Source organism: Copadichromis virginalis, linkage group LG20, assembly GCF_057382275.1.
Source record: "Copadichromis virginalis isolate Kocher_CV1m ecotype Utaka linkage group LG20, C_Virginalis_male_GT1.1, whole genome shotgun sequence".
NCBI lineage: Eukaryota > Metazoa > Chordata > Actinopteri > Cichliformes > Cichlidae > Copadichromis > Copadichromis virginalis.
In genome coordinates this window covers 3,437,221-3,462,776 of record NC_140637.1, presented here as the reverse complement: position 1 = coordinate 3,462,776, position 25,556 = coordinate 3,437,221, and the positions used below count along the sequence as shown (strand labels likewise).

The window sequence follows — 25,556 nt, the reverse complement described above, 5'->3', positions numbered from 1 at the left end:
CTTCGTGTTCTGATTTTATTTTTATTTGCTTTTGTAATAACTGGCCAATAACACTTGGTGAAAATGAAGTTAGAAGGTGTCAAATACCTGATTATATTACATTAACTGTTTATTATTGTTATTATGCCTTTGTGTTTATTCTGCATTTGAATGTTTCCCTGCAAAGTTAAACCAGTTTTAACTACTTAACAGCGCCACTGCCGGCTTTGTTCATCAGTATTAAAACAGTGAACTGAAGCAAGTAGTTAAGCTGTGACGTTTTATGAGCAAAATCCTTACTTAATTTATCTTTAGCTGCCAAACAAAACAGAGAGGCCGATATCTGCTTACTGAAGTTGCGTAAGCTATTTGAAGACATGTTTATTAACTGCATGTCAACATCATTGTTGAGTCATACGTTAGTCACAGAAGATATCTGAATGCGACTGCACCAAGCTCAACAGGAAAACGACAATCTTAATGAGCTCTTATTAGCCTGACGGGGTAAACTTCAAGCCACCGAAGGGTGACTTTACCACGAACACGGAGCTCAAAGAAAGTTCAATCCTTCATGTTGACGAATAGTGCGAGTCTGATAAGTTTCCCTCTGCTTTACCGTTGGGAAGTTATCCCTCTTGAAGGCACTGCCATTTGCAGATATGGTATCATGTGTCTCCTTACTGGAAGTCAGACTGCATTATGTTGCAAAATGACTCAACATTACTCCGCCTACGACTCCTTCTCTGGAAGTTCACCATGCCCACTGCACTCACTTACAGTTTCTGTTTCAGCGCAATGATAAATACCGAGGCAGCAGTATACCCCCCTATCGCGGTCTTCCACAGACACAGTGCAAAATTCACGTAGCCTAAATTCCACGGCAATGACGAGACAGACATGAGTCCCAGACTAAAAAAAACAGAAGAGAAAAAAAGAGCAGTTTTCCTGTTTGGGAACACTTCACTGTGAATCATACAGCAGCCCTGGTAGCTGTCCATCTGCAAACACACAGTACACACAGGTCATGTGCGAACTTGAAGGCAGGAAATAAAGCGCGCTCCTCTGTTCGTGCGTAACAGGGAAGTGAGTCTAACCTAGTTTCTACGTTGTTAAAAGTTGCTGCGAACGGCTGGCACCGAAAGTTCCGTTTTCTTCTGTTTTATCGACGCGTATTGCTCAGCTTTCCGAATTCAGCTTCAGCATTACATCGAGACACTGAGTGATGGAAGAAGGGCACGTTCTGTAGGACTGTTCGGTGGACTCGTAAGCCCAGCAGAGGGGGAAGAGGCGACGAGCTGCAGCTATTGTTTTTTTTTCAATGTTTTGAGTTCTCTACTTAGCCGAAGGTAAGCGTCAATGTGCCTTGTTTCATTCTGCTGGTGTTATCTCCGCTCACCACGAAACCGTGTCAGTTCCTAGAATCGCGCGTAATGGATGTGAGTGTTTGTCATGTTTTGCTTGTGTAACAACAGGCAGGATGGACGTCCGTTGGCCTTAAACACAGCCTTACGTCGCAGTTTTGTCACGTTTTATTTCTTTGAACACCAAAATAGTGATTATGATTTTTTAAAATATATTTTTATCTTATAAATAAGTATTTGGTAAATACTTGTCTTTTACGAAACGTGGAAGGGAGTTATGTAATTATCAAGGCAGCATGAATGTTGCCACCTTAGTCCCTCCCTTCATGCCTTGCTGTCCAACTGTTTCATCCTGTACCCTCATTACTCCAAAATGTGTGCCGTTTTTGTGGCACCAACACTTATACTGGATGGAACCAGAAATAATTATAGGCATCAAGTTCATATCATCTAGTGCAGTAATCTTATGACATCTCACAAATATTATAGTTCTAGTAAAACAGCATTTCCATTGCGTGCAAGTGTGCACTTTAAGTCTTTAAAATAACTTTAGAATAACTAAAGATAGTTACTCTGGCAGGGATCCAGTGTTCAGCCTGGCACCGCTGTGAAAACAACACACACCTTGTAGCTGACAAGGATATGTCCTGCAAATGTTCAGAGATAAGGCAGCGCTCCTGGCAGGCAGATGGGCACAATCATGAAAATGATTCACACTATAAACTCGCCATCAGTTAGCAGTCCTAGAAACATGAGAGTCCTCCCCACTACTTCCCACAGTACACGAAAGAAACAAGCGGAAGTCTCTTGGTTTCTCTTTCAAATCAAATAGTTTGATTTGTGTGACTGTTGTGTGTGACTCTACAACCTTTATTTTATTGCACTCACACAAAAGAGTCCAAGCATAAGCTGCAAAGAGGGAGCTGCTTTTGCACATGGAAAAGTGGTTGTTCCCTACATTCTTCTGCATTTTCTTGGCTTTTATGTTTGCGTCTGTCTGAGCTGTACACAACATAATCTGTGTTGGCCTTGGAGGAGAAATCTCTCCTTATTTGTGTCAAAAGCGAGGGCCTTGCTCACTCTACATGTTATACTTCAGCTTTGTGCACAATTTTTTCAGTTGCTGGGGAAGTAATTTTTGGTGATCTCACTTAAAGCACAGGAAACTTTAGCCTTACTTATCAGAAAAAGGATGATTTGGCGTTTAGCTTCAAAAGATACGGTTTGCTTGGTCAGTAGGGGAAGCAAATGCTTTCGTTGTGATGTCCTGGTTGAGTTCGTTGTGAAGTTAGCTGTCAGGCTGAGAAACAAGAAATGCCACATTCAGTATTTAAAACTAGTTTTGATTCTCCTTAGTAGAGTCTAACTGATGTATTGGCCAGCTGATATTGGTCTGCCAGGCTGGTATGTATACTGGAACTTTTCTTTTTCAGAACGTAATGTAGAAACAAATCTTGAAAGTAATTTGCCATCATCTAGTTTTTTGTTTTTTTTAAATATCTCTTTATTTGATTTTTTTTGATACACAAAAACAACAAAAACAAAAACAAACAAACAAAAAACCCAAAACAAAAAAACAACAACACAAAAAGCAGTCTGAGACATATAAAACTAATACCGTATGGTAGATAGTAAATAATTGGGTCTACCACCCATTTACACATTTGTCCTGACAAACCCAACCTGCCATCGGCAGCTCCACTCCGATGGCAGGTTGGGTTTGCTTTTTGTGTTGTTGTTTTTTTGTTTTGGGTTTTTGTTTATTTGTTTGTTTTTGTTTTGTTTTTGTGTCACAAACCCTGACAAACCCAACCTGCCATCGGAGTGGGGCTGCCGATGGCAGGTTGGGTTTGTATAATTTCACTCAGATCGTCAGGTAAGGCGACCGTGGCTCAGGGGGTTGGGAAGCGCATCTGTAACCAGACGGTCACTGGTTCGATCCCTGTGCTCTCTGTCCTGGTCGTTGTGTCCTTGGGCAAGACACTTCACCTACTGGTGTTGGCTAGAGGCCATATGGCAGCCTCGCTTCTGTCAGTCTGCCCCAGGGCAGCTGTGGCTACAACTGTAGCTTCCCTCCACCAGTGTGTGAGAGTGAATGAATAGTGGAATTGTAAAGCGCTTTGGGTGCCTTGAAAAGCGCTATATAAATCCAATCCATCATTAAAGGGCGCCATATATCCAAAAAGATATTGTCATTACCGCTTAGTTTTGCACTCAGTCTTTCCATTTGTAGGACTCTAAAGATTTCTTTATACCACTGAGTTATTGTTGGTGGTTTTTCAATTAGTTGATCAGTTGATCCGATTGAAAACAATACATTTTCTTGCCAAGAACAATAATTTACATAGTAGTTTATATTTGTTTTTATCTGGAAATTTGTTCAGAGTTGGCAGCCCCAATAAATACTGAGCTGGATCTTTTTGTTTTCTGCTTTTAAGTATACCCTTTAATTCTTTTGTTACACAGAGCCAGAATTTTGAAATTTTTGAGCAAGTCCAAAGACAGTGCAAGTAGGTCCCCGCCGCAGATTTACATTTAGTACATTGTGCTGACCTACTCGGATCAATTTTATTCAGAAAAGTAGGCGTTCTATACTATCTATGTAAAATTTTATATTGTGTTTCTTTAAATCTATTATTAAGGAATAAAGAATGCACAGACTGTATGCACTCGCTCCAGGCATGATCATCACAATGACACTGGAGGTCTCCCTCCCAACTCCTGATAAGTTTTCCAATATTAGATAAGATAAGATAGAACTTTATTAATCCCTTGGGTGGGTTCCTCTGGGAAATTCGGTTTCCAAAAGCACAGCACCGACAGAAGTTACAGTTACAGAATATTATATATACACACACACACACACACACACACACACACACACACACACACACACACACACACACACACACACACACACATATAAATACAGAGACAAATATAAATAAAATATACGAAGGGGATAAATAGAATAAATAGGAATAAAAATACAAGTGAATTGCACATTTCAAGTATTGAGTCTATTGCACTGTTGACTATTTACAAAAGTATTGCACAAGGTATTGTACAGTGAGGTGAAGAGGCACTACAGCTTAGTTGTCCCCCCCTCCTTTGTCCTCCTGTTTCCCCTCCCTCTCCCCTCCAGAGAGGAGTTAAACAGTTTGATGGCGTGTGGGACAAAGGAGTTTTTAAGTCTGTTAGTTCTTGTCTTTGGGAGAAGCAACCTGTCACTGAACAGACTCTTCTGGTTGTTAATGGCCGTGTGCAGAGGATGCCCAGCATTGTTCATAATGTCCAGCAGTTTTTTTAGTGTCCTTTTCTCTGCCACTGTCACACTGTATTATAAAACTGTCTTATAGTACTTTTATCTGCATTTAAATGTAAAAAGAACTTTTCCATGGGTCCTAGTTGCATTGTATTGTGTAAAGTATCAAAACTTGAAGTAATTAAGTGACGGGCCTGTAAAAATGCAAAAAAATCCATTTGATGTATTCCATATTTCTTTTGGACCTGCTCAAAAGAAATACAATCATTCCCATTAAACAAATCACCAACCACACGTATTCCTGCGCCAAACTATCTCTGAAATACTGCACTTGTCATTCCAGGTGTAAAGTGCTGATAATTTATAAAAGGTGTTAGGTAACTCAGTATAGGATTACTTTCAGTGTATTTGTTCATATCCCGCCATGTTTTTAAATAAGTATCAATCATTACTTGTTATGTTTTTTTGTATATTTACTCACTAGTTCACTTAAGAGATTAAATGGCGAACATGTCGAGGCTTCAAGGGGATTCTCTGTCTCTTTTAGATATGCGTGGATCCATTTGTGTATGACTCTACTATGGCATGACCAGTTATAAAGCACAATGTTAGGAAATCATCTAGTTTGACTTGCGGAGCAGCTCGAGTTCTGGCAATGCTCTCAACATTGGCCAAACAAAATTTAGACTCGATCTTGATGTTTTATAGGATTTGTTTCTGAATGGTTATAGTTATAACTGTAGATCCGTAGGAATCTTCTGGAAACTGTAATAAAAAATATCACTCAGCAGCAATTTCACTTTTGCTTTTCAAGAATTGAATGTTGATTTGAACTCATCAAGTAATCAATTGATTTTATTCATCAGTTACTCATACTATTAGTCAGAATTTTTTTGATATGTATGAGTCACCAAAAGTAAAGGTTGAGTGTGTTTTCTGCAGTATTATATTATATTATATTATATTATATTATATTATATTATATTATATTATATTATATTATATTATATTATATTTGCTATTGTTTAAGACAAAAAGTAGCAACACGTTTTTGAAATATGGAGGTACTTTGGATCACTGATGAGTCGCTCTGCTGTTTCAGACTTAAATTGAATTCATCACCAAAACAAATTTTCCAAAGATTTTTAACCTTCTATGGGATGTTTTGTTTTTTTCTACCATTTTACAGAATAATTGAATGGATGATTTAGAATTGAAATGATGAAATAATTAGAAGTAATCTTTATTTACTCTCAGTGGTAGGAGATTGTGTTAGGAAGGGTGTGTATTTAGAAAGTGAAGTTAACGAAAAGGCTTAAAGGAGTCATTCTTCTTCCCATGAGCCAAATTATAGGATTTTCTCTAGTCATATAATTCGATTCGAGTTCAAAACAGTCGCATAAGAAAAGCAAATTTCCCCACATTGGTTTCTGAGAATGCCAGTGGAAAATGACCAGTTATGGTTTGACTACCCCGTAACAGATTTTATCATATATAATGATATGAACAGAAGGTCTTCAGGTAGGTCTGGGTTTTTCCCTATTTCACCCAGTAATGTTTATTCAGAAAAAATAGATATATTGTATCCCTGGTGAAAAGCTGAATATTTGTTTTTATTACACAATTTAAAGCGTTGAGCTGTGAAAATAAAAGGTTTTTTTTATGGCACTGTTTGTTTATGACAGCGTACCTTGACCTGGTGACACATTTGGCCAACAACACAACAGCAACAAGATGCGAATGAGCTTCTGCAGAAATGCTTTTTCTCTCAGTGTCTGTGTAGCAGTGCGTCTGTCATCCTTCGTATTTTGACTGAATTCACCAGGGCAGTCTGCAGACAGCGTAGTCTCTGAAACACTGCAAGCCTTCACTGGCCAAGGTTTTTGAATAATGCATTAACTGATAATAATAATGAATATGGAAAAGTAATACAAAGTGATAAAGTACAAAACATGTCCTGATGGATTCTCGTTTAAATTGTTACATTTCACAGCAAACGTGCCAGTCAGATAAATACTACTGTTTTCATTTGCTGATCATGCAGTGCTCCCGTTTAAGGGGGATTTCTCTATGCTGCACATTTTGGGTAACTTTATGAAAATGCAACCAGAAAAGACAATAATACTGTAGCCACGTGATAAAGATTTGCTTGAAAAAGCAAACTCCCATAAAATAATCTGTGTAGAATTGAATAATATGAGCAAGTTTACATGTTAGAAGACAATTTTAAGGGATCTCTTTCTTTAACTTTGTTCCACACTGTAGATCCCCCCGCCTCCCAACTGGGGAAACTCCCATGATATGACACGTCCACTCACATCTAGCCTATATTAGACATTATCATAGAAATAGGAAGTAAATATTTGGCCTGGCAAACGATTTCAGCCGGACCTGTTGCAGTTTTGTCATCTACGTCAACTTGTGAGGCCAAATAGTGACAGGAGAAACTTAATCATTCTGAGTTACTCTCAGGGGATAAATGCTGGAAAGCTGTTCAGCACATCAGAGGGATGTACGTGCAGCAGGCTCCTGATGTTGAGATAACGCTAGTATAATAATATTGTGTAATCACACAATACAAACATGCACAGTCTTGAAAAAAACAAACCGATTAGTGTTCTTTAATGGAAAAATGTTAAATAAATGACAGAAAATGTAGGCACAGAAAGCAAGGAATTGGCAGGCAGGCACGAGTTTCCACGTCTATCTACAAACTAGTGACATAAGGGGCAGGAACTTGCAGAGACCACTAAAAGCCTGAATTGGTAATCTGACAAATATGCTATGATGCTATTCTTTGATTGACTGCGACAGTTGTTTCTTAAACATCGGTGTTGTATTTTGCAACCCTCTGACTTGGCAGTAATTCAGTTATGTTTGTTAAGCAGCTTAAAGAGGAAAAGGCTAAGATAGTGATGGATTATACACTTAAACTCAAACAAAGTCATTATTAGGGTCTAATCTTTAACCCAACCAGTATAGCAAGTATAGCACGGCAAGGTTCTAGATAACTGAGAGAATAAGAACTTTGTTATAAACTGCTGCTTGACAGTGAAAACTGTCGAACAAATCAGCCTTTTGGCTACAACAAAGAGCCACGTTACAAAAGCCCTAACCCAGTATATAAACACAGGGCCAACGCAAGAGGAAAAGACTCAAATAATTCCATTGTCTTTTTCATACTCCTGCATACACCTACATAATTATAGCTCTAGAACCAGTTCAGTCAAAACACAAGAAACAAGAGCAGAAAGCCCTGTATTACAGCCTGTAGGGTTTTTCCCTCTGAGCTGTTTTGGGTTCTGTGTTGCCCAAATCTAATGTTACAGCACAACCAGAGGGACTAGGAACACAAAATCACATGTACATTGAAGTTATTTCTGTTATGCTGTTTCTATTTTATAGTAAAAATTCAAATTAAACATGTACATTGTGTCGGCTTCTTTGTGCATTTATTCATCAACCGATTTGCTATCATCTGACTAGTAATATTCAATCATATTCATGTAGGACTATGTCAAAGTTATAAAGTCCTTTACTGTTATAAACGTCTCTTCATAGATGGTTTCTTGGTGTCAGCATTAACAGGATCCAACATTACATTTACCATACATTTTCCGACCATGAGTGAAGTGGGGAAATCAAACATCATATCTGTAGTTGCAGTCTTCATAAGCATATAAAGACTGGTCACTAAATGATCGTGTCGGGTTAGAGTGAGCTGCTCTCTACTAAAACTCTTAACATGATAAGTTTCTTCTGAACATTAAAACTGGCTGCATTGTTGTGTAATGATGCATGGCACCTAAGTATGTTGGGATTCTGTGACCTGAGGAGTGGCACTTTTGTGGAATAGACTTTTACTGCTGGATCTTATTTGGTCTGTATCAGATCAACAGCTTTGAATCTCTTGTTGTGTTCCTTTGGCTGTTTATGACTCATCCTTAGTGGTGTGTGTTGTCCTTATAGGGAAGGAGTGGGTTTTATGGGGTTTGTCAGATTTACAGCAATGTTTACGTGGGTGTTTCATATTAACGTAACGTCCACAAGAATGCCGGGACTTGGAAGAATTAGATTCCTGGAACAGGTAACAAGTCAATTCTGTTAGTTTTACGGATAAGCTTTTAGATTACAACCATGTTTAAACTGGGTTTTATTACTGTGTTTTGCTACATTGCTGTGTTTTTGTGTTTACAAAATGTCTGCACACAGACAGACTTCTACATTTGCCTTTGTGATTGTGCCAGTTACTGTTTTTAACATGCTGGCATTTTTAAAGATAACGATCTGAAAAGCTGTTTATATTTGACAAAGCTTTTGATAGCATGGTGAAAAGTGCCACAACACTGAGTGTCATGATTCGGCCGTGTGGCAGGCAGGATGAGGACCCAAATTGCAAACTCACAGACACGGGGGATAAACTCAAAATGCAGCTTTATTGCTGACAGGTGATAAACAATAACGATGATACAAAAGCAATGCAAAACTACACTAAACTGGGAAAAGCTAAAGTAACATATACCGGAAGACACGGGGAGAACCACACACGGCATGAGGGAGAACGCGACGCCGAACAGAGGGAGACTCAGACAGAAATACACAGAGGGTAAACGAGGAAAGTGGGCACACACGGGGAACACAGGTGATACTGATAATCATAACGAGACAGGGCGGGGTGAACTGAACATGACATGTACAGGCACAGAGGTTCAGACAGGAGGAGAGAGAGCACGGGGAAAACAGACATAACGGGCTGGGGAAACATGGAATAAAACATAAGGAGAGACGAGGGCTCACAGATACACAGAGGGGCACACAGGGGGTAAAAGCCATGAAGGGAAAACACTTAGGGAACAACACAACAGGGCAACTCAGAAAACATGGCCTAAATAAGGAACGAAATACAAAAATACAAGGAACTAAGAATACTGGGCCCACATGGCCCAGGACCATGACACTGAGATGATGCATTTTTTACATTTTCAGTAAAAGATAAATGTGAGACTACAACATAATAAAAATTGATGGGTTTTTTTTATATTAAAGAGGCTCTTGAAGCAGTGCACTTTGTCAAAAGTTTGCTATTTAAAATGCAAAAACATACATGTGAATATGTAACACTGCAAACGCAATTCAATACACACGTGCACACTCACTAATCTCTGCAGCTGTGGAGTGATAGTTGCTGGATTTGAGGAATTCTGGCTCGCTCGGTGGAAACGCTGTTACGCAATGCTTTGTTTTGTCAGTTAAGATACAAAAGTTTAAAAAAAAGTTGCTCAATGTTACAAAACAGAAATCGTGACTCGGGAATGGCAGTTTTCTTGCTTGTGTCACACCGCCTTAAAAAGCGTATCATTTCTGTTGGAGAGGTCCTACAACAGGTGACTCATGTTTCCACCAACTTACATTAATAATGAATTAGGAAATCCTTTTCAACTTACATAATTACAGTATTACTGTCAAAAGATATGCAAGGCTTTGTATTACAGTGAAAATCAAACGGCTCATCAACATGCCAGTCGGAAAGTTTAACTTATGGTCAACTGTCTGACTTTCATGTTAGCTTTAGAAAAACAAGCGTGCGGTTAGACTGTAGTTGGTTGATCCCAGCAGGATCATTTAAAAACATTTGTATCTCCGCAGCTGTGCAAACTGTTTATGAACAGCGTATGTGCATGTTTGCTACTGGCGCAGTTGAGCTCTGATATCTGTTGCAGATATTACAAATTAATTAAAAATAATCAATTTGTTGCTTTGTTATGCTATTCAGTGGATCCTTAGTATGACCAACCAATACTGGCCTATCACAGAGATTCACAGTTACTGTTGTTTTGCTTATGTGCTGTCTGGTATGCAGCGAAGGGCGACTAGTGATAGGTAGGAAATAAAATATGGTGTCAACAGAGCAGCTCAGAGTTTTTTTTCTCATTGTTTAAATGTGCTCAGGCCTGCTTTCAGCACATGTTGCAGAGTTGGCTGAACAGATGGTTGTTAGGGCTAAAGGGGTATCACAGCAATGGCTGGCTTGTTTATAAAAACACGAACAGTGTTACATACTGCATGTGTATGTATGTATAGAGATGAAAATCATATTGGGTGATAAATTAAAAAAACCTAACCTTTTCTCCATAAAGAGTGACGCTGACCTAAAAATTCCAGCTCTTGTCTCTTTGACAAACATTCAGATAATTTTGATCTGTATTCTCTTTCTCCCTCTGGACCCATAAAGCAGTGGTTAACACATTAGCCTAACAAGGAAAAGCTCTCTAGTCTGATCCCAGAGGAGGCACAGCTCCCTTGGTTGTGTCAGGATGGACATCTAGAGTAAAAAATCAAATCAAACACTACAGACTGTAGCGTCTCCTGGTGAATGAAGGAGCACCTCAATGTTGATATGCTGTTAAATCAGAAAGATGCGCTGTTTAGTTCCACTGTGTTTAAAAAAAAAAAAGTCATGGGAAAGGTTAGAAACATGTAATTTCTTTTTACTCCCTAGCCCTGCGTGATCATGGCCCAGTGGATCCACATGACCCAGATATTGCAGCATCTGCCTTATGAGACAGTCAGCAGCCTCTATCCACCAAACACCTTCCCGATTGAAGTCAGGCATTACATATCTGAATGGATAGAGAACCAACGATGGTATGATGCACACACATACTGTACATGTACATGCTTGTATAGTTTATATATACACATTATGCATGTTTATTCTTAATAAATATTGCATGTGTTTATTCATAAGGGACTGTGTGTGTGTGTGTTCTCACAGGGAGGACTTTTCACAGGAAAAGGTAGAGCAAGAGAGTCAAGCTCAAATTCTGTTGGACCAGGGTATCAGCATGATGCAATCCGTTGCTCAGCAGAATGCCAATGTTGTCGAGAAGATGAAGCTGATGCAGATGAGCAGGCACATGGTAATAAAGCCAAAGAAACTATCAGTTTTTTAAAAAAGAAAGTGACATTTTATTTGAGTTTATGGGCTTTACCATCACCCATAAAATTTCACCTTTGCAGAAATTCCTGTTTAGATTTTTCAACCTTCTGCAGCATTTGTTGCTTGGACTTCAAACTTCTGAAGAATGCAAAAACCTTGGTAGACTTTATGACAACTTTAGAAACTTCCTTAAAGCTGCTACAACATACATGTTAGGAATGCATTGTCTTTGATATCATTTGCATTCATTATTGCATTGCATACTTATAATTAGTGGTATTATTTGCTTATTTTACAGGAACTGTTTCACCAGCAGCCACTGAAGTTTGCACTGATGGTCAGAGACCTCCTCAGGCAGGAGAGGGCTCTGATAAATGGAGTAAGTCCCTTTTATGTTAAGTCTAACTAAAGTTTTTTTCCAAAGGCAAACGTATTTATCCCTCAAGTTTTTCCACGTCCTCACCTCAATTCTGCCTATTTTGGCGATCTCTCGTTTTCGTCCTTATGTTGATACTGTGATTATTATTCCTTATTATTCAGACGTGTTGTTATATTTCCAGGGTGGTTACATTTTAGGGTTTCATAGGGGTTTTTGATTACAACGTACCCACTGCATAGATTTCCTGCTGAAACGTAAATCCCCAGTAGTAGCAACAGTTCAAATCCTTGATATTAAAGCATCTTTGAGTCTGTCAATAGGAACAGTGTTATTGCAGGTGTGGCAAGTTGGTGAGGTGGAAATGGGGGGAGGAAGCAGAGAGCACAGATTTAAGTGGAGGCTGATTGGCTCTGATTGAACTAGAGTAACTATTTCATTATTGAGATTGACAGTGTGGGAAAGTGGTAGTGAGAGCGAGCGGTTTTAAGAACAGAAAAACAGCCTAACACCCACGAAAGCAGATAGGTGTCTGATTACAGATCTTCCTTAATGAACTTCATATCTGTTAGGTAGAGGAATTATCTACCAGAAGAGGCGTTGGTTTTATGCAATGAGTGGCAATAAAATTTGTGTAGTTATTTAAAAAACAACATTATTTTCTTTATATAAAAGAAAATGAGTCATGAGTCATAATTCATGCTGACCTGATACTTGTGTTTTTGATCAAATCTAACTTGCATTTCCAAATATGTCATATTGCAACATAAAACAGCTTAGCTCTTCTTAGAAATCCCCACAAGACATCATTGTTTCGAGTTTACTTCTACCCTTATAAAAATACACTGGTGATAGCTGGCAGTCACAAGCCACGAGGTTATATCTCAGGGGGAACCAGGTGAAGCTGATGTGTTTACCAGATACAGTTTATGTTTAATTGTGTAAACTATTGTGTAAAAAAACCCACAAAAGCAAAAAAGGTCAAGCTGTGGTGCTTTGCAAGTCCATTTAATGTTTTTTCTGTTTATAGACCTCCCCTGCACAGTACCCAGCGTACCCGACGAACGATATGTCCAAGCAGGACGTGGACCAACTGGTCCTGAAGGTGCTCGAAGTCCAGGACATCCGAAAAAAGATGCACCAGATACAAGAGGAGCTTAACTGGGAGAGGCAAAACTTTGAGAGTGCACACTCACAGGGTAAACGCATGTTTTCCTTTAGCAGTACATGAATGATTACATGCCTTAGATACCGTAAGCAGTCAGAGCGCAGTAATAACTGCCAAAAGACTTCAACGGCAAAAATACAGCTTACATCAACAGAGTTCCTGTTTTTCAAGGTTAAATCATAATCTCTTTTTATTGTCTGCTTCCTTTTCTTCTGAGTCTGTTCAGCTATTTTAATTCCACTTGTTAATTTTTTTGGAGGATTTGTTTTTAAATGCTTGAAAAAGAAAGAGTTTTCATAAAAACTTTATTTAGAAGATCATTCTCTGGCGGCGACATGAATTAAAAAAATCCAGGTGCTGCGAATGGAGCGCTAGCTGGTCTGCTCAGTAGGAAGTGGCAGATGTTATCATTTTTCAAAGCAGAATAAGTAGAGATGGCACAGTTACGTGGATGTTGGCGTTTTTTTTGTTTTTTTTAGATACCTTAACCCCATTGTCTGGGGATGTTGCTAGTGATATTTATTTTTATCTTTATCTGATTTGATGTGTCAAACCGTTTTTGAGGTCAAGCTTTGTCTAATTATATACAAGACTTAATGTAGTAAGATCAAATGTGAAGCACTCACTCACTTTTTGAAGACCCAATAAAACTGAATGATCAATAGAGGAGGTGCTGCCCACTACCAAAGGATTTCTAGGTGGTGCTTTTTGTTTAATGTTGGTCATTTGACCCTCATCATAAACAGTACTTGCATGATGTTCTCAAAGAAGTATGATTAGATATCATTTTTTATTATGCATTTAATTGTTCAAGCAGTGAAGCTGTTGGAACCACAAGGTTGTTTTGTTTGTAGGGCTGCAGCTACTGATTAATCAGAATCAGAATACTAATCCCTAAGGAAATGATCTGTTCTATATTTCTGATAAGAAAGCTATTAAAACAGCTGAACAGTCTAGAGTACGAAGTAAAGGACAAAGAAAAAAGTAAGAAAAAGTTGGAGCAAATGAAACAGGCTGCATGCTATTTTAGTAATAGTTACTTTGGTAATAGAGTAATCTATCAATTATTCATTTTATTATTCAAGTAACTGGATAAAAATACTTTTGTCTTAATAATGACTGATAATAAACATTCAAAAGAGAAAAAACAAGAGTTTTTCAGAATGAATGAACACACATATGCAGTTAAACCCTTTGATTGTACTCATGTGCCGTACTGAAATTACACTTTTTAAAGAAAGCATTATGCAAACGTTTTTTTCAAACGCGTACATCCAAACTTGAATAAGTGGGGTGTTGAGTGGGGTTACAATGTGGCTTTTTCACTTAGGCATAATTCAAACATTAGACATTAGGTGCGCCCCACTTTTTGCAATGTGATAGTTACGATAGGCTCCAACCCTCTGTGACCCTTTTTTAGGTCTCCAACATAAAAGTCAGTCTGTCAAAAGAAACTCACCTTTAGGTTGTGCAATCTTTTCTTTGCCAGAAAGCTTGTTTCTGAGGGGAAAAAAAACGTTTTCTACGTACAGCACAGGAATTCCATTTTATTATTTAACTTAAAGCAAAGCAGCATTTCCCAACAATGCAGGAAAGACTCGACATGTCATGTTGCTTCTTGTTTTAACAGGGTCGTTCCAGCAGAATGGACTTGATTCTGCAAATGCAGAAATCAAGAAACTTCAGACTCACATCCAACAGCTGGAGTACAATATACAAGCAATGGCCACGGTGAGCCAAGGGCTTATGTTACCATCATCAACATTACTGGCATCCTCGAGAGAAGTTAAACTAAATGTCTTTAGAAATTTTCAGGTTATTAACACCAAAGAACAAGACGAGATCTTCATCCCGTTTAATTAAACCTGTTTGATTTTTTGATGTTCCTCAGCTCATTTAAATATACTGGTAGTTAATAGATAAACAGTTATTACTTGATTACTTGTTTTCAGTTAATAATCAAATTGCAATGTGTTTGGATTCTGGTTTTTGTAGAAACGTTCACAGCTGCTGAAGGAGTCTATGGAGCTGCTGGGCATCTGCCAGAACCGATTTCTTAACAGGCTGAACGAGTGGAGGTGGGAGCAGCGCAAAGCAGCCATAGGATTTCCTTTTGATGACAACCTCAGCCCCCTGCAGACCTGGTGAGCTGCACACCACTCCACTGTTTGTACTCACAGCCTTTGTGGTATTGGTTTATGCCGTCCTGGTTAAAACCCATGATTCAGTGTCTTTGACACACTTGTTTTTATGTTCCAAGTTTAACACTAAAAAGAGGGCACCTTTATGCACACAATCCAGTAACATACCGCACTCTCGTTTAAGAGATGGATTTTTGAAGTCTGCATATTTTCAGTGATTTTTGGATTTATTTGAAAACTTTATTGATCAGTATCCAGATGTAGCAAAGTCGGCCTGGCAGTTGGTTTGATCTGTTGTTTCAGTCTTCATTTTGCTCAAATATGAATTATTAGAACTTTTGGATGGATTGCAGTTGGATGAATTTGGTGATCTCCAATCTACCATTAGAGTCAAGTCCTTTTTTATATCCCTCCTCAGGATCAACTGTAATCACTTTCTTGAATACTTACCAATTCTTACCACCACTTACTGGACACTCCAATGACTCCATCAGATTTCAGCTTATTTAACACAGACAAAAAATCTCTGATGGAGAATGACTGTATGAATTATAAATGTATAAATTGGTCAGTTATTAAACAAATATTTTGCATTTTTTACCAGCTTGGGTGTTTGTGTTTTTGCTTTCTTTCTATACTTTCTCTGTTAGGGCTGAGCAGCTTCTTGGGATGAATGGAAACCTGAGACAAGAGCTGATGCTGACTGGGGAACTGACCTCGGAGCTCCAGGAAGGGCTGTCACAACTTGTGCAGGTTTTGATTGAAAGGTAGCACAGTCCCATTGTTTCCTTTCTTGTCTCACAAACAGCAGTGTAAAGGAATCACTTTATTACCTTTTTTAAAAAGAAGAAGACAGTTGTCTAACTCTGTAACCCTTTCAGCTCTCTTATAGTGGACAAGCAGCCCCCACAGGTGATAAAGACACAGTCAAAGTTCTCCACAACTGTGCGATATCTGCTGGGAGAGAAGGTAGCTCCTGGGAAGCCTGTGTTGGTGAAGGCGCAGATCATTAATGAAATACAGGCCAGGAACCTGGCAAATGTACATGGGTGAGTCGTGTGTTTCTGGGCTGGAATCTGAAATCCCCTCACACTTTGACAGAATATCCTCACTGTGGCAAATTGTGAGGGAAGAAATAAAAACTGTGATCAAGCTCCATCGCTGGGTCTCTCCTCTGCTCTCTGTCTCTGTCATGGATGCATAAGAGGCGTAGGTCTGCGTGTCTGCTTCCCCAAAGGTGCCACACAGAGCAAATAGGCCACAAAGAACCTGCAGAAAATTGTGCAGAGCAAACAGAGCATGGGACAAGATCTAACATGTACTTGATGTTGCAATCTTCCCCACATCGGAAGTGTGGAAACTATGGGCATGTTTTCTTATTCTTTATAGCACAATTGGCAGGAAACATTCACACCTAACTTTCAAAGCTCTTCTAAAGCTCCTGTTATTTGCTGTGTTGTTATTAAAGTTTAAATGTTGTGTTCACAGTTAAATTAAAATCACCAAAATTCTTAAAATAATTATTTCCCACATTATTTTAACACAATAATGTAGATACATAACAGAAATCAGCTGCAACCATTTATTATTTACTTGAAAGGCAAAGGTGTGAGTAAGCCTAACTATACAATTGTAGCGTTTATCTACAGTAACATTAACAACAGAGTCAGCTGTTTGGTTAGATTTATTAGTTAACACTGAACACCTCATATTGTCAACAAGCATTTCTGCTGTGTAAATTTGATCTGAGGCTGTGCAGGATGTATGTCACGATCTTGTTTGTTTTTTTAGCATCTTGTAGATTAGCACATAATTAAATCAAATTAACTACAGAGGTTAAAACTTTAAGTGGTTAATATCAAGGTACTGACTATCCAGTATTTGTATGAGGAAATAACTGACAATAAAATGATGTTACCTGCAGTGATAATGTTGGTGAACTCATCAACAATTCGGCCGTCCTAGAACACAACGCAGCCACCAAGAGCACATGCTCCAACTTCAGAAACATGGTATGTGCGGGTCTACATTTACAGCTCATATTTGATTGACGTTCAGCATCGTTGGGAAATGCAAACTTTGTTTTTGATTTAACAGTCCATCAAGAAAATCAAGAGAGCAGACAGAAAAGGATCAGAGTCTGTGACAGAGGAGAAATTTGCCCTCCTGTTCTCCTCAGAGATCAACATCACAGGCTGTGAGACTCCGTACAGGATACAGGTTTGACCCTATCCGGCATTCTGACTGTTGTTTAACTGTTCACATTACACAGTTGACTTGAGTTGTTTTGCTAACTTATGATCTGTTTTGTTGAATGCATGCTGAGCACACATACGGTGTAGTTATGGTGACTTTAAAGGGGTCGGGTAACGTAACATGTCTGATTACAGGTGATCTCTCAGCCAGTGGTTGTTATTGTTCACGGCAGTCAAGACAACAATGCTGTGGCCACCATCATATGGGACTGTGCATTTTCTGAGCGAGTAAGTGTGAAGTTCTTCTTTTGATTTTTCCTTTTTACATTTAGTATTGCAGCTTGTCTTTTCTGCTGTTACAAGTGTTTGAAAGCTACAACATACAATATGTGCTTCATACTCTCGACTTGACCCCTGAACTGGAATTCAGCAGGGACTGGCGAGGCATTATATCAACTTCCCCTTGCGGTGGAAGAAACACAGAGGCAGCTGTTAGGAGGTGACTGTTGCTTATAAAATGCACAAATGCAGAAGCAGCAGCTAACAGCATATCCTTTATGCCTTCGATGCTTGTTGGCTCCTGGGAACACGAGGCGGGTCTGGGCCCGCGCTGGAGAGTCGGCGCAGTGGCAGGATGGCTGCTGTGTTGCCTGGGATTACTCCTCATCCCCTACCCAACCCTGTTGCTGGTCACATGCTCTATAATGTTGTACTGTGGACATTTCTGTGCTTTCTGTGCAGAGGAGTTTTTTTGTTTCCTGTTCTCATGCTGCCTCCTACAGCCCAGCATGAGTAGAGGTCTCTTTTTTTCCTCTTGTACTTTCCCATTGTAGTGTATATTTCAGTGTTTTTTCCTGTAATGCAACCGTTCTCTGACTTGCATCCCCATGTGATGTCTGTGTTGTGTGTGTAAGGTCAGGGGCGGGGTTCATTCCACTGCAGGGCAACCTGCCACTGCATGTGGCAAATAAAAATTGAACTTTCATCCATCCATACGCTTATCCTTTTCAGGGTCGCGGGGGGCGCTGGAGCCTATCCCAGCTGTCATAGGGCGAGAGGCAGGGTACACCCTGGACAGGTCGCCAGTCTGTCACAGGGCCAACACACAGGGGCAGACAACCATTCGCGCTCACATTCACTCGCACATTCACACCTAGTGGCAATTTGGATTATCCGATTAACCTATCCCCACAAGCTGCATGTCTTTGGACGGTGGGAGGAAGCCGGAGTACCCGGAGGGAACCCACGCAAACACGGGGAGAACATGCAAACTCCACACAGAAAGACCCCGGCCTGATGGTGGAATTGAACTCAGGACCTTCTTGCTGTGCGGCAACAGTGCTAACCACCGTGCCACCGTGCTGCCCAATTAAATAAGAGGTGTGGCAGCAGTCATGTGGAAAAAATATGAGTGCAGTGACACACTTGACCCAATGTCCTGAACTTGGCAAGAGTTGAGTGTCCCTAGAGCCCGTGTGTGGGAAAGTGGAAATGTCATAAAAATAGAACATAAATAAATAGCAGACATTTATCATGAGGGAATAAACGCAGTTCACCAAAATTCTAAAGTCTGCATTTAACATCCATAATAGTGCGTTTATATATTTTCCTTTTTCTCTTTCCATTTTAAATTTGGTTTTACTCGTCCCCTCACAAATTTTAAAAAAAAATATGTGTATCAGTGTTTTCGCTTTATCAGCCTTTATGTCACTGCCATCAGGACAGAGTACCCTTTGTGGTGCCGGACCGCGTGCCGTGGAGGATGATGTACAACACTCTCAACAGCAAATTTACATCTGAGGTTGGGACGCAGCACAACCTGGACCAGTACAACCAACACTTCTTGGCACAGAAGGTCTTTGATAAGCCCGACTTTAATGAGGATTTCAGCAACATGATGGTTTCCTGGGCCCAGTTTAATAAGGTTCGCATGTGCTTATATTTGCTGGCACAGGTCACTTTGACCCACAAATCTTACGGTGCCTTTCAACATTACAGGAGGTTCTCCCAGGTCGACCGTTTACCTTCTGGCAGTGGTTTGAGGGAGTAATGGAGCTGACCAAGAAACACCTGAAGACCTACTGGAGCGAAGGGTAGGAAGATTCTGCTGCTGTTTCACCAGTGAATGTCAATAGCCTGTGATAAAAAAGCTTACAGTGTTTTGCTCCAACAGGCTGATATTTGGTTTTATTGGGAAGCAGCATCTCCACCTGATTCTCAAAGACAGGCCCAATGGAACATTCCTGCTTCGATTTAGTGACTCGGAAATTGGAGGCATCACCATCGCTTATGTGTCTGCTACTGAAAGTAAGTGTTGACAGACCACTGGTTAATGTTCAGTTCAATGTTATCTCAGCACCTAAAGCAATGTTAATCTCTTTGACTAATAATTTCCATCATAGTTTTCGTCAACAACTTGTTTTTTTTTTCCTAACAAAAATAAGACGATAACTAAATAAAAACTAATGCACGACGACAAAAACTATGATGACACTTTTGTCGATGAATAAAAACACGATGAAAATGTTCCTGAGTCATGGGATCCAATCAGAACTAATTAAGTTGTGTACATAGGCGGGACAAGTTTGGAAGTGATTGAATCGTTAAATCCTTGTGGAGTCAGGTTAGATGCACACGTCTGATCTGCTGCCAAGAAACAGGTGCTCCCTGTTTCTCACGAAAATGTATCAAAATGTTATAAGAGAATAGCAGACATGTGACCACATTTCACATTTAATGTCAGGGAAAATAAGACACAGAAATCAGATTTAGTCTAGGATAACTCCATGATATTTAGTCTACGAGAACCAGACTGAAAACAATTTAGATGTTTAAATTATGACTAAAACTAAATGACATTTTAGTCAAAAGATTATGAATAAAACGAAAGCAAAATCTGCTGTCAAAATGAACACTGACCTAAAGGATAAAGGCCACTCTTCCGAGGATGCCAGTTTTCAAATTTTGGACAGAGAAGACAGATGGTTTGAAAGAGGAGTGAAACAGGGGCATCTGTGTTCTCTGTGAACAACCATCAAACAGAGCAGGTGGCTTAAGACACCAACTCTCTGCCACCTACTATGCAGTCTCAAGCTTCACTGATATGTTGCTTTCAGGTGACCTCAATAGTTCACGTGATAGCATAATGCAAGTTCTCACAGTGGTTTCACCTGCTCTTCTATGTTGAGCCTGTCTGCCTCTCATGTCAAAGCAAGAGGTGGTCCACTAGTTTTCCTGATTCCCTTTCATACTGAAGGGTGTTCCTCCCAAAGTGCAAGTGCAAGAAGAACATCTTGCATTCAGGTGACCTCAAAAGGTCACATGATAGGGTGAGGCATTATCTCACAGGGGTTTCACCCAAAATCTCTGTCAGTAATGACCCACGCTTTTACCTTGTGATGGGATTTAAAAGTGGGTCAGTGACCTTCGTAAGAGATAACCCCAACTAGGGTTGAAATACCTGAGATTCTCCACCTTTTGGTTGTAGAACATAAGAGGTGATAAGAGGTGAAACGTATTCAAGAAACTTAAAGAAGTCAGTCACTTTCTTTCCAAGCTCCTTATGTGCACCTGCTAAAAATCTTTGACAAGCTTGAATCTCAGTGACCTTGACCTCAAGAAAATCACCTACAGTTTTCAAATTTGTACCAAAGGTGCATCTACTAGGAGGCTGAGGGGTAGCACTGTTGGCAGCCAGTACTTTTGAGTAAAATATTTGCATTTTACACTGCATTTCGACTCGTTTTGCAATTGGCGGTTATAAACATGACGTGACAGATCAAACTTTTTTTTCCAGATGGGGGACAGAAAATCCAAAACATCCAGCCTTTCACCAAGAGAGATCTTGAGATCCGTGGCCTCGGGGACCGCATCCGCGACATTGACCACATAACGTATCTGTATCCTGAATTTCCTAAACATGACGTTTTCAGAAAATTCTACACAGGTAATGGTTGTCCTGTACAAAGACAGTCATATGTTCTCAGTTTAGGAAAAGAAAGTGAAAGTAAAAAACTAACCTCTTTTTTGTGGTTTGAAGCAGAGCCTACGTCGTCCACCAACGAGGGTTACATCCCTGTGTCTCTCCAACTTAAAGTCGGCATGTAAGGATCTATTCATAACAAAATAATACATATAGGGAACGTGTCATGTGTATGTGTGTGTATCTTTTTATGTGTGCAGGGATGCCCAACGCCCAACTTCCAGTACACCATCTTCCTTCAACATGTGAGTGTCACTTGTACAGTCTTTGGTACAGTATTTCCATACCACCAGCTCTCCTATTTAAGGAAGAGTCGTTTAGCACAGGCAGCAATTACATGAAAGGTGTAATTGCTGCCAATGCTACCCATTTATAGTCACAATTATACTTACAATGAAATCTATGAGGTCATCTGTCATGAAAATAAGAAAACACAAACATTTTAGTGTTTAAAGCTAAAAGTTATTGAAGTTTTAGATAGATAGATATGTTTTTTTATAAAACAGTGCATTTGAAGGTTCATCGATAACAACAATAATTATATTTTAACATTAATGGTAATGAACAATACTGTTAATTTAAGGTAGGTGTGGCATAAATATCACATTAGGTGGTGTAATTAAACATCCTGATTTATGCTTAATGCCATAATGCACTGAAGCTTCAAATCTAGAAAATATACTTCAGTTATGACAGATCATGTTTCATTTCATGTCTCATTTTGTTTTTGTTGTTAATAGTTAGAAAAGATAATGTTGCAGTAGCTGTGCTGTTGGACTGTTTGCCTTTTTTGTTTCGCTATCTTGGACTTCATATTATGTGCTTTTATTTTGTATGTCCAGGGATACCATGCCCTCGCTTCACTCTAGCTTCAATGTGTAAGTGTTGCTTTTATGTATTTCTCTTTTATACTCAACATCCACACCAATTACTTAATTTAAATCTTTCAGTGTTTTTCTTTTAAATAACTGATTGACCCACTGTTTTTTTTTTCTACTGATCTGGACTTTCCTTTTGCTTCACATTGTGTTCTTACCTTTCATTTTACATACATTTGCAGGGAGCCTATAGCCCCAGCACCTATACTACAAGGGCCTGAAACCTCACAGAGTAGCTTCTCTATGTAAGTATCAAGCCTACACATTTTTTTAATCTCATTTAGAGCAATCTGTTCATATTAACCAGTGATAATGTGATAACTCTATATATTTCACTTCCGTACCACGCACTCCCTGTTTCAACATAAATATCTATAAATTATCAGAAATGATCAGATATTCAGATTCTGGGCACAAAAAATATTGAAATGTGAACAACTTTGTTTGAATATTCTTTATTGCGTCTTGAAAACAGCATATCTACAGGAAACACACTGTTGTGTACCACATTTACGATGCTACTTGACAGTCTGTGTAATGTAAATAAAATGTGAAAACATTTTATTTACATTAAACGGTGCCACGGAAATAAACATCTATACATGTGCGTGTATTCCTGCTTCACATCGCGGTTCATCTTTCATGGACTCACTACATCGCACATTTATCTGTGAATCTATATCGTGGATTTCTGCGGTCTATACGTATTTTTATTATTTTTATTATTTTTGTGGTTTTTAACTATTGCTTCTTCTTTCAGGCAACAGTTCCCGTCACCGTTCAACTCATCAGAGTTCTCTGATGAAATAATAGATGGTGCAACAACAGCTCCTGGCCTGGAACCCATGTACGTTTTTTTTTTTTTGGGTTAATTTCTGTAAGACATCCATTGCAATGGTGACTGATTATTAGACAGTAACATCTTACGCTTGCGCTCTCTTTTTCTAGGCTACCAGATTTGAACTTTTACGATTAATCTAGAGTCTTCCTGTGGGCTGTGCAAAGAAGAAGCCGGCTAGAGATTGAAGCCAGACTTGTGTCATGTAACAAACGTGCCACCATTTGAGCAGATTCTCTTCCTTGACTCTCAACATCTAAAGTTTGGACTACGACCAGTGAAGATTTTGAGACAAACTTGATTTGTCTGGGGCTCAACATGTTAAGAAAGAGGAGAAAATCAGTTTAAATCCAAAGTAAAACTGAGAACAAACCAGAACAAAAATGCTTTTTTTGCAGCCATCTGTGCCTTTGTGTGCATGTCAACAAGAACTTGCCTAGTGGCAGGTCTGTTAATGTCTTTTCTTTTTGCTTTTCTTTTCTCTTCTGTTGTGTGTGTGTGTGTGTGTGTTTCTTTGCTTGTATTTAGGAAAAGATTTGGATTACTGTACAGACTATAGCATTTTTCCAACAGTGGCTATAAGTGTGACAGCGGGTATAAAAAGGGCAAGGGCACATGACATTGCTGGCCAGTGGACTTTAAGACACCAGGGGATTTTGTTTTATTAGTGTTTGGAGTATATTGCATGTTGGTCTATTTTAGTCATACATTGTATGTAACCCTTTGTGTTTTCACTTTTCTCACAGTATATTATTCATTTAGTCTCTGCATATAGCGCATGGTAAATACTCATTAAGGAATAAACACCTTTTCTGGCAGTGGTGACTGTGAGACTGTCACAACACTGACAGACTGCGCAAAATGTCAGAAGTTATGAAGGGTGATGGGCAAAGTTTATATTAGATCTACTGTATGTCAATTAAACATTCAATTTTGTGTTTTCTGTTCTATCAAACAATTTCTTGTTTAATGTCAGCTGATACTTAGTAGTTCTAGTTTTATTGTTTTCAACGAACTTTGTGCCACTGTGCGTGTTTTTTTAAGTTTTTTTTAAGGCCCAAGCATACTAAAAAAAATACCAAAGAAGAGTCAAAGTAAAAATATATTTTCAAACCGATTTCCCCTTATTTCCCTTTATTTTCAAGCACAACAATAATGTTATTAAGTAAGCAGTTCAGGAAAACAGACAGTTAAATCCATAGACGTTTGGACAATAATAGAATCTTTGTAGTTTTGCCTCTGTACACCACCATGGGGGATTTTTAAATCACATATTCAAGTTGTGATTGAAGTGCAGACTTGTAGCTTCAAATGGAGGGGTGTAACAAAAATATTGCATTAACAGTTTGGGAAAGTACTGACATTTAGAGGCTTAAAAATAACTAGATAAACTAAAATTTCTGCACTTAACAGGAAGGAAAATCGTGCTGTACTGGGCTGACATCAGGTGGTTGACTTGGCCATTGAAGTATAGCCTATTTTCTTTGCCTTTACAAACTCTTGGGTTGCTTTAGCAGTTTGCTTTGGGTCCCTTTGCAATGTGAAACACTATTTTAAACTGTTTTGCAGCATTTTAGATGAGAGCAGAGGGTTTGCCATGTAATATTCTATAAAAGTCTGTAATTCCTGATCATTTAATGCAATACTTTTGATAAAGTCTTTGAATTAAAGCTGAAAATCTGCACTTCAATCACATGTTGATTGTCAGGTTTAGAAACCCCTGGGGTGGAGTACAGATGCAAAACTACAAACATTGTGCTGTTGTACAAACGCCCATGGACCTAACGGTAATTCTGACACATTATAGTGTTTTCTCACTTGTCCGAGCTTTAATTTTTTTTTTTTAATTTTATTATGGCTGTTTTTATATGCATTGAATGTTAACCCAAACCAGTCATTCCCATAAAAGATGTTTTTACAACAAGTTTAGCACTACCTATCGTCACTGCCAGTGCTGTGCATGTTATCACATAACAGTGTGTGTTGGATGTTGAGAACAGATGTTATATGTATACTTAACCTTTCATATCTTGTGGAGTGACTTTTGTTTATATCACCCTGGGGATACTACTACAATCCTTATAGTCTTTCACTGTGGAGACAAATAAAATTTCACTTTTTCTGTAAATAGTCAAAAACATTTGTTTGAATTTATTTACAAGAAATTGGTCATTTCTCCCTTAAGTCAAGATCCATGAGTTATCACTGCACAGTGGAAAATATTCTTCAGTACAAGCAGCTGCGGACAGATGATTTACAGCTTTCGAGGTACACAATCTCATCTGATTTGTTTATGGAAATGATTCGTTTGGGAGTGAGAAGTGTGTTATTAACTATATGACGATTGCTGTATAAATATAAGAATTGCTTTATTGGTCTATGCTGACTGAAAGCATATATCTAAATCCTGTATTTCTTTTTATTACACTTACT

The 25,556-nt window shown here is 38.9% G+C and overlaps 1 protein-coding gene across 2 annotated transcripts; it reads left to right on the top strand.

The window, feature by feature from the left end:
• Positions 1-976: 976 nt before the first annotated feature.
• On the top strand, positions 977-25,251 carry stat6 (signal transducer and activator of transcription 6, interleukin-4 induced). Of its 2 annotated transcripts, none has more exons than XM_085444914.1 (22): positions 977-1,325; positions 11,105-11,250; positions 11,381-11,525; positions 11,844-11,924; positions 12,952-13,120; positions 14,720-14,820; positions 15,085-15,233; positions 15,881-15,997; positions 16,112-16,279; positions 17,155-17,242; positions 17,328-17,450; positions 17,621-17,713; positions 19,146-19,349; positions 19,424-19,518; positions 19,599-19,732; positions 21,222-21,371; positions 21,465-21,528; positions 21,608-21,652; positions 22,250-22,285; positions 22,468-22,530; positions 23,046-23,132; positions 23,234-25,251. In XM_085444914.1, exons 2-22 carry the CDS (start codon positions 11,117-11,119, stop codon positions 23,259-23,261), a joined length of 2,274 nt encoding a protein of 757 aa, XP_085301040.1. In that variant the 5' UTR covers positions 977-1,325; positions 11,105-11,116; the 3' UTR covers positions 23,262-25,251. The 2 variants fall into 2 exon arrangements, with proteins under 2 accessions (XP_085301040.1, XP_085301041.1); XM_085444915.1 differs by having other exon boundaries at positions 978-1,325; positions 21,468-21,528.
• The last annotated feature ends 305 nt before the right edge of the window (positions 25,252-25,556 follow it).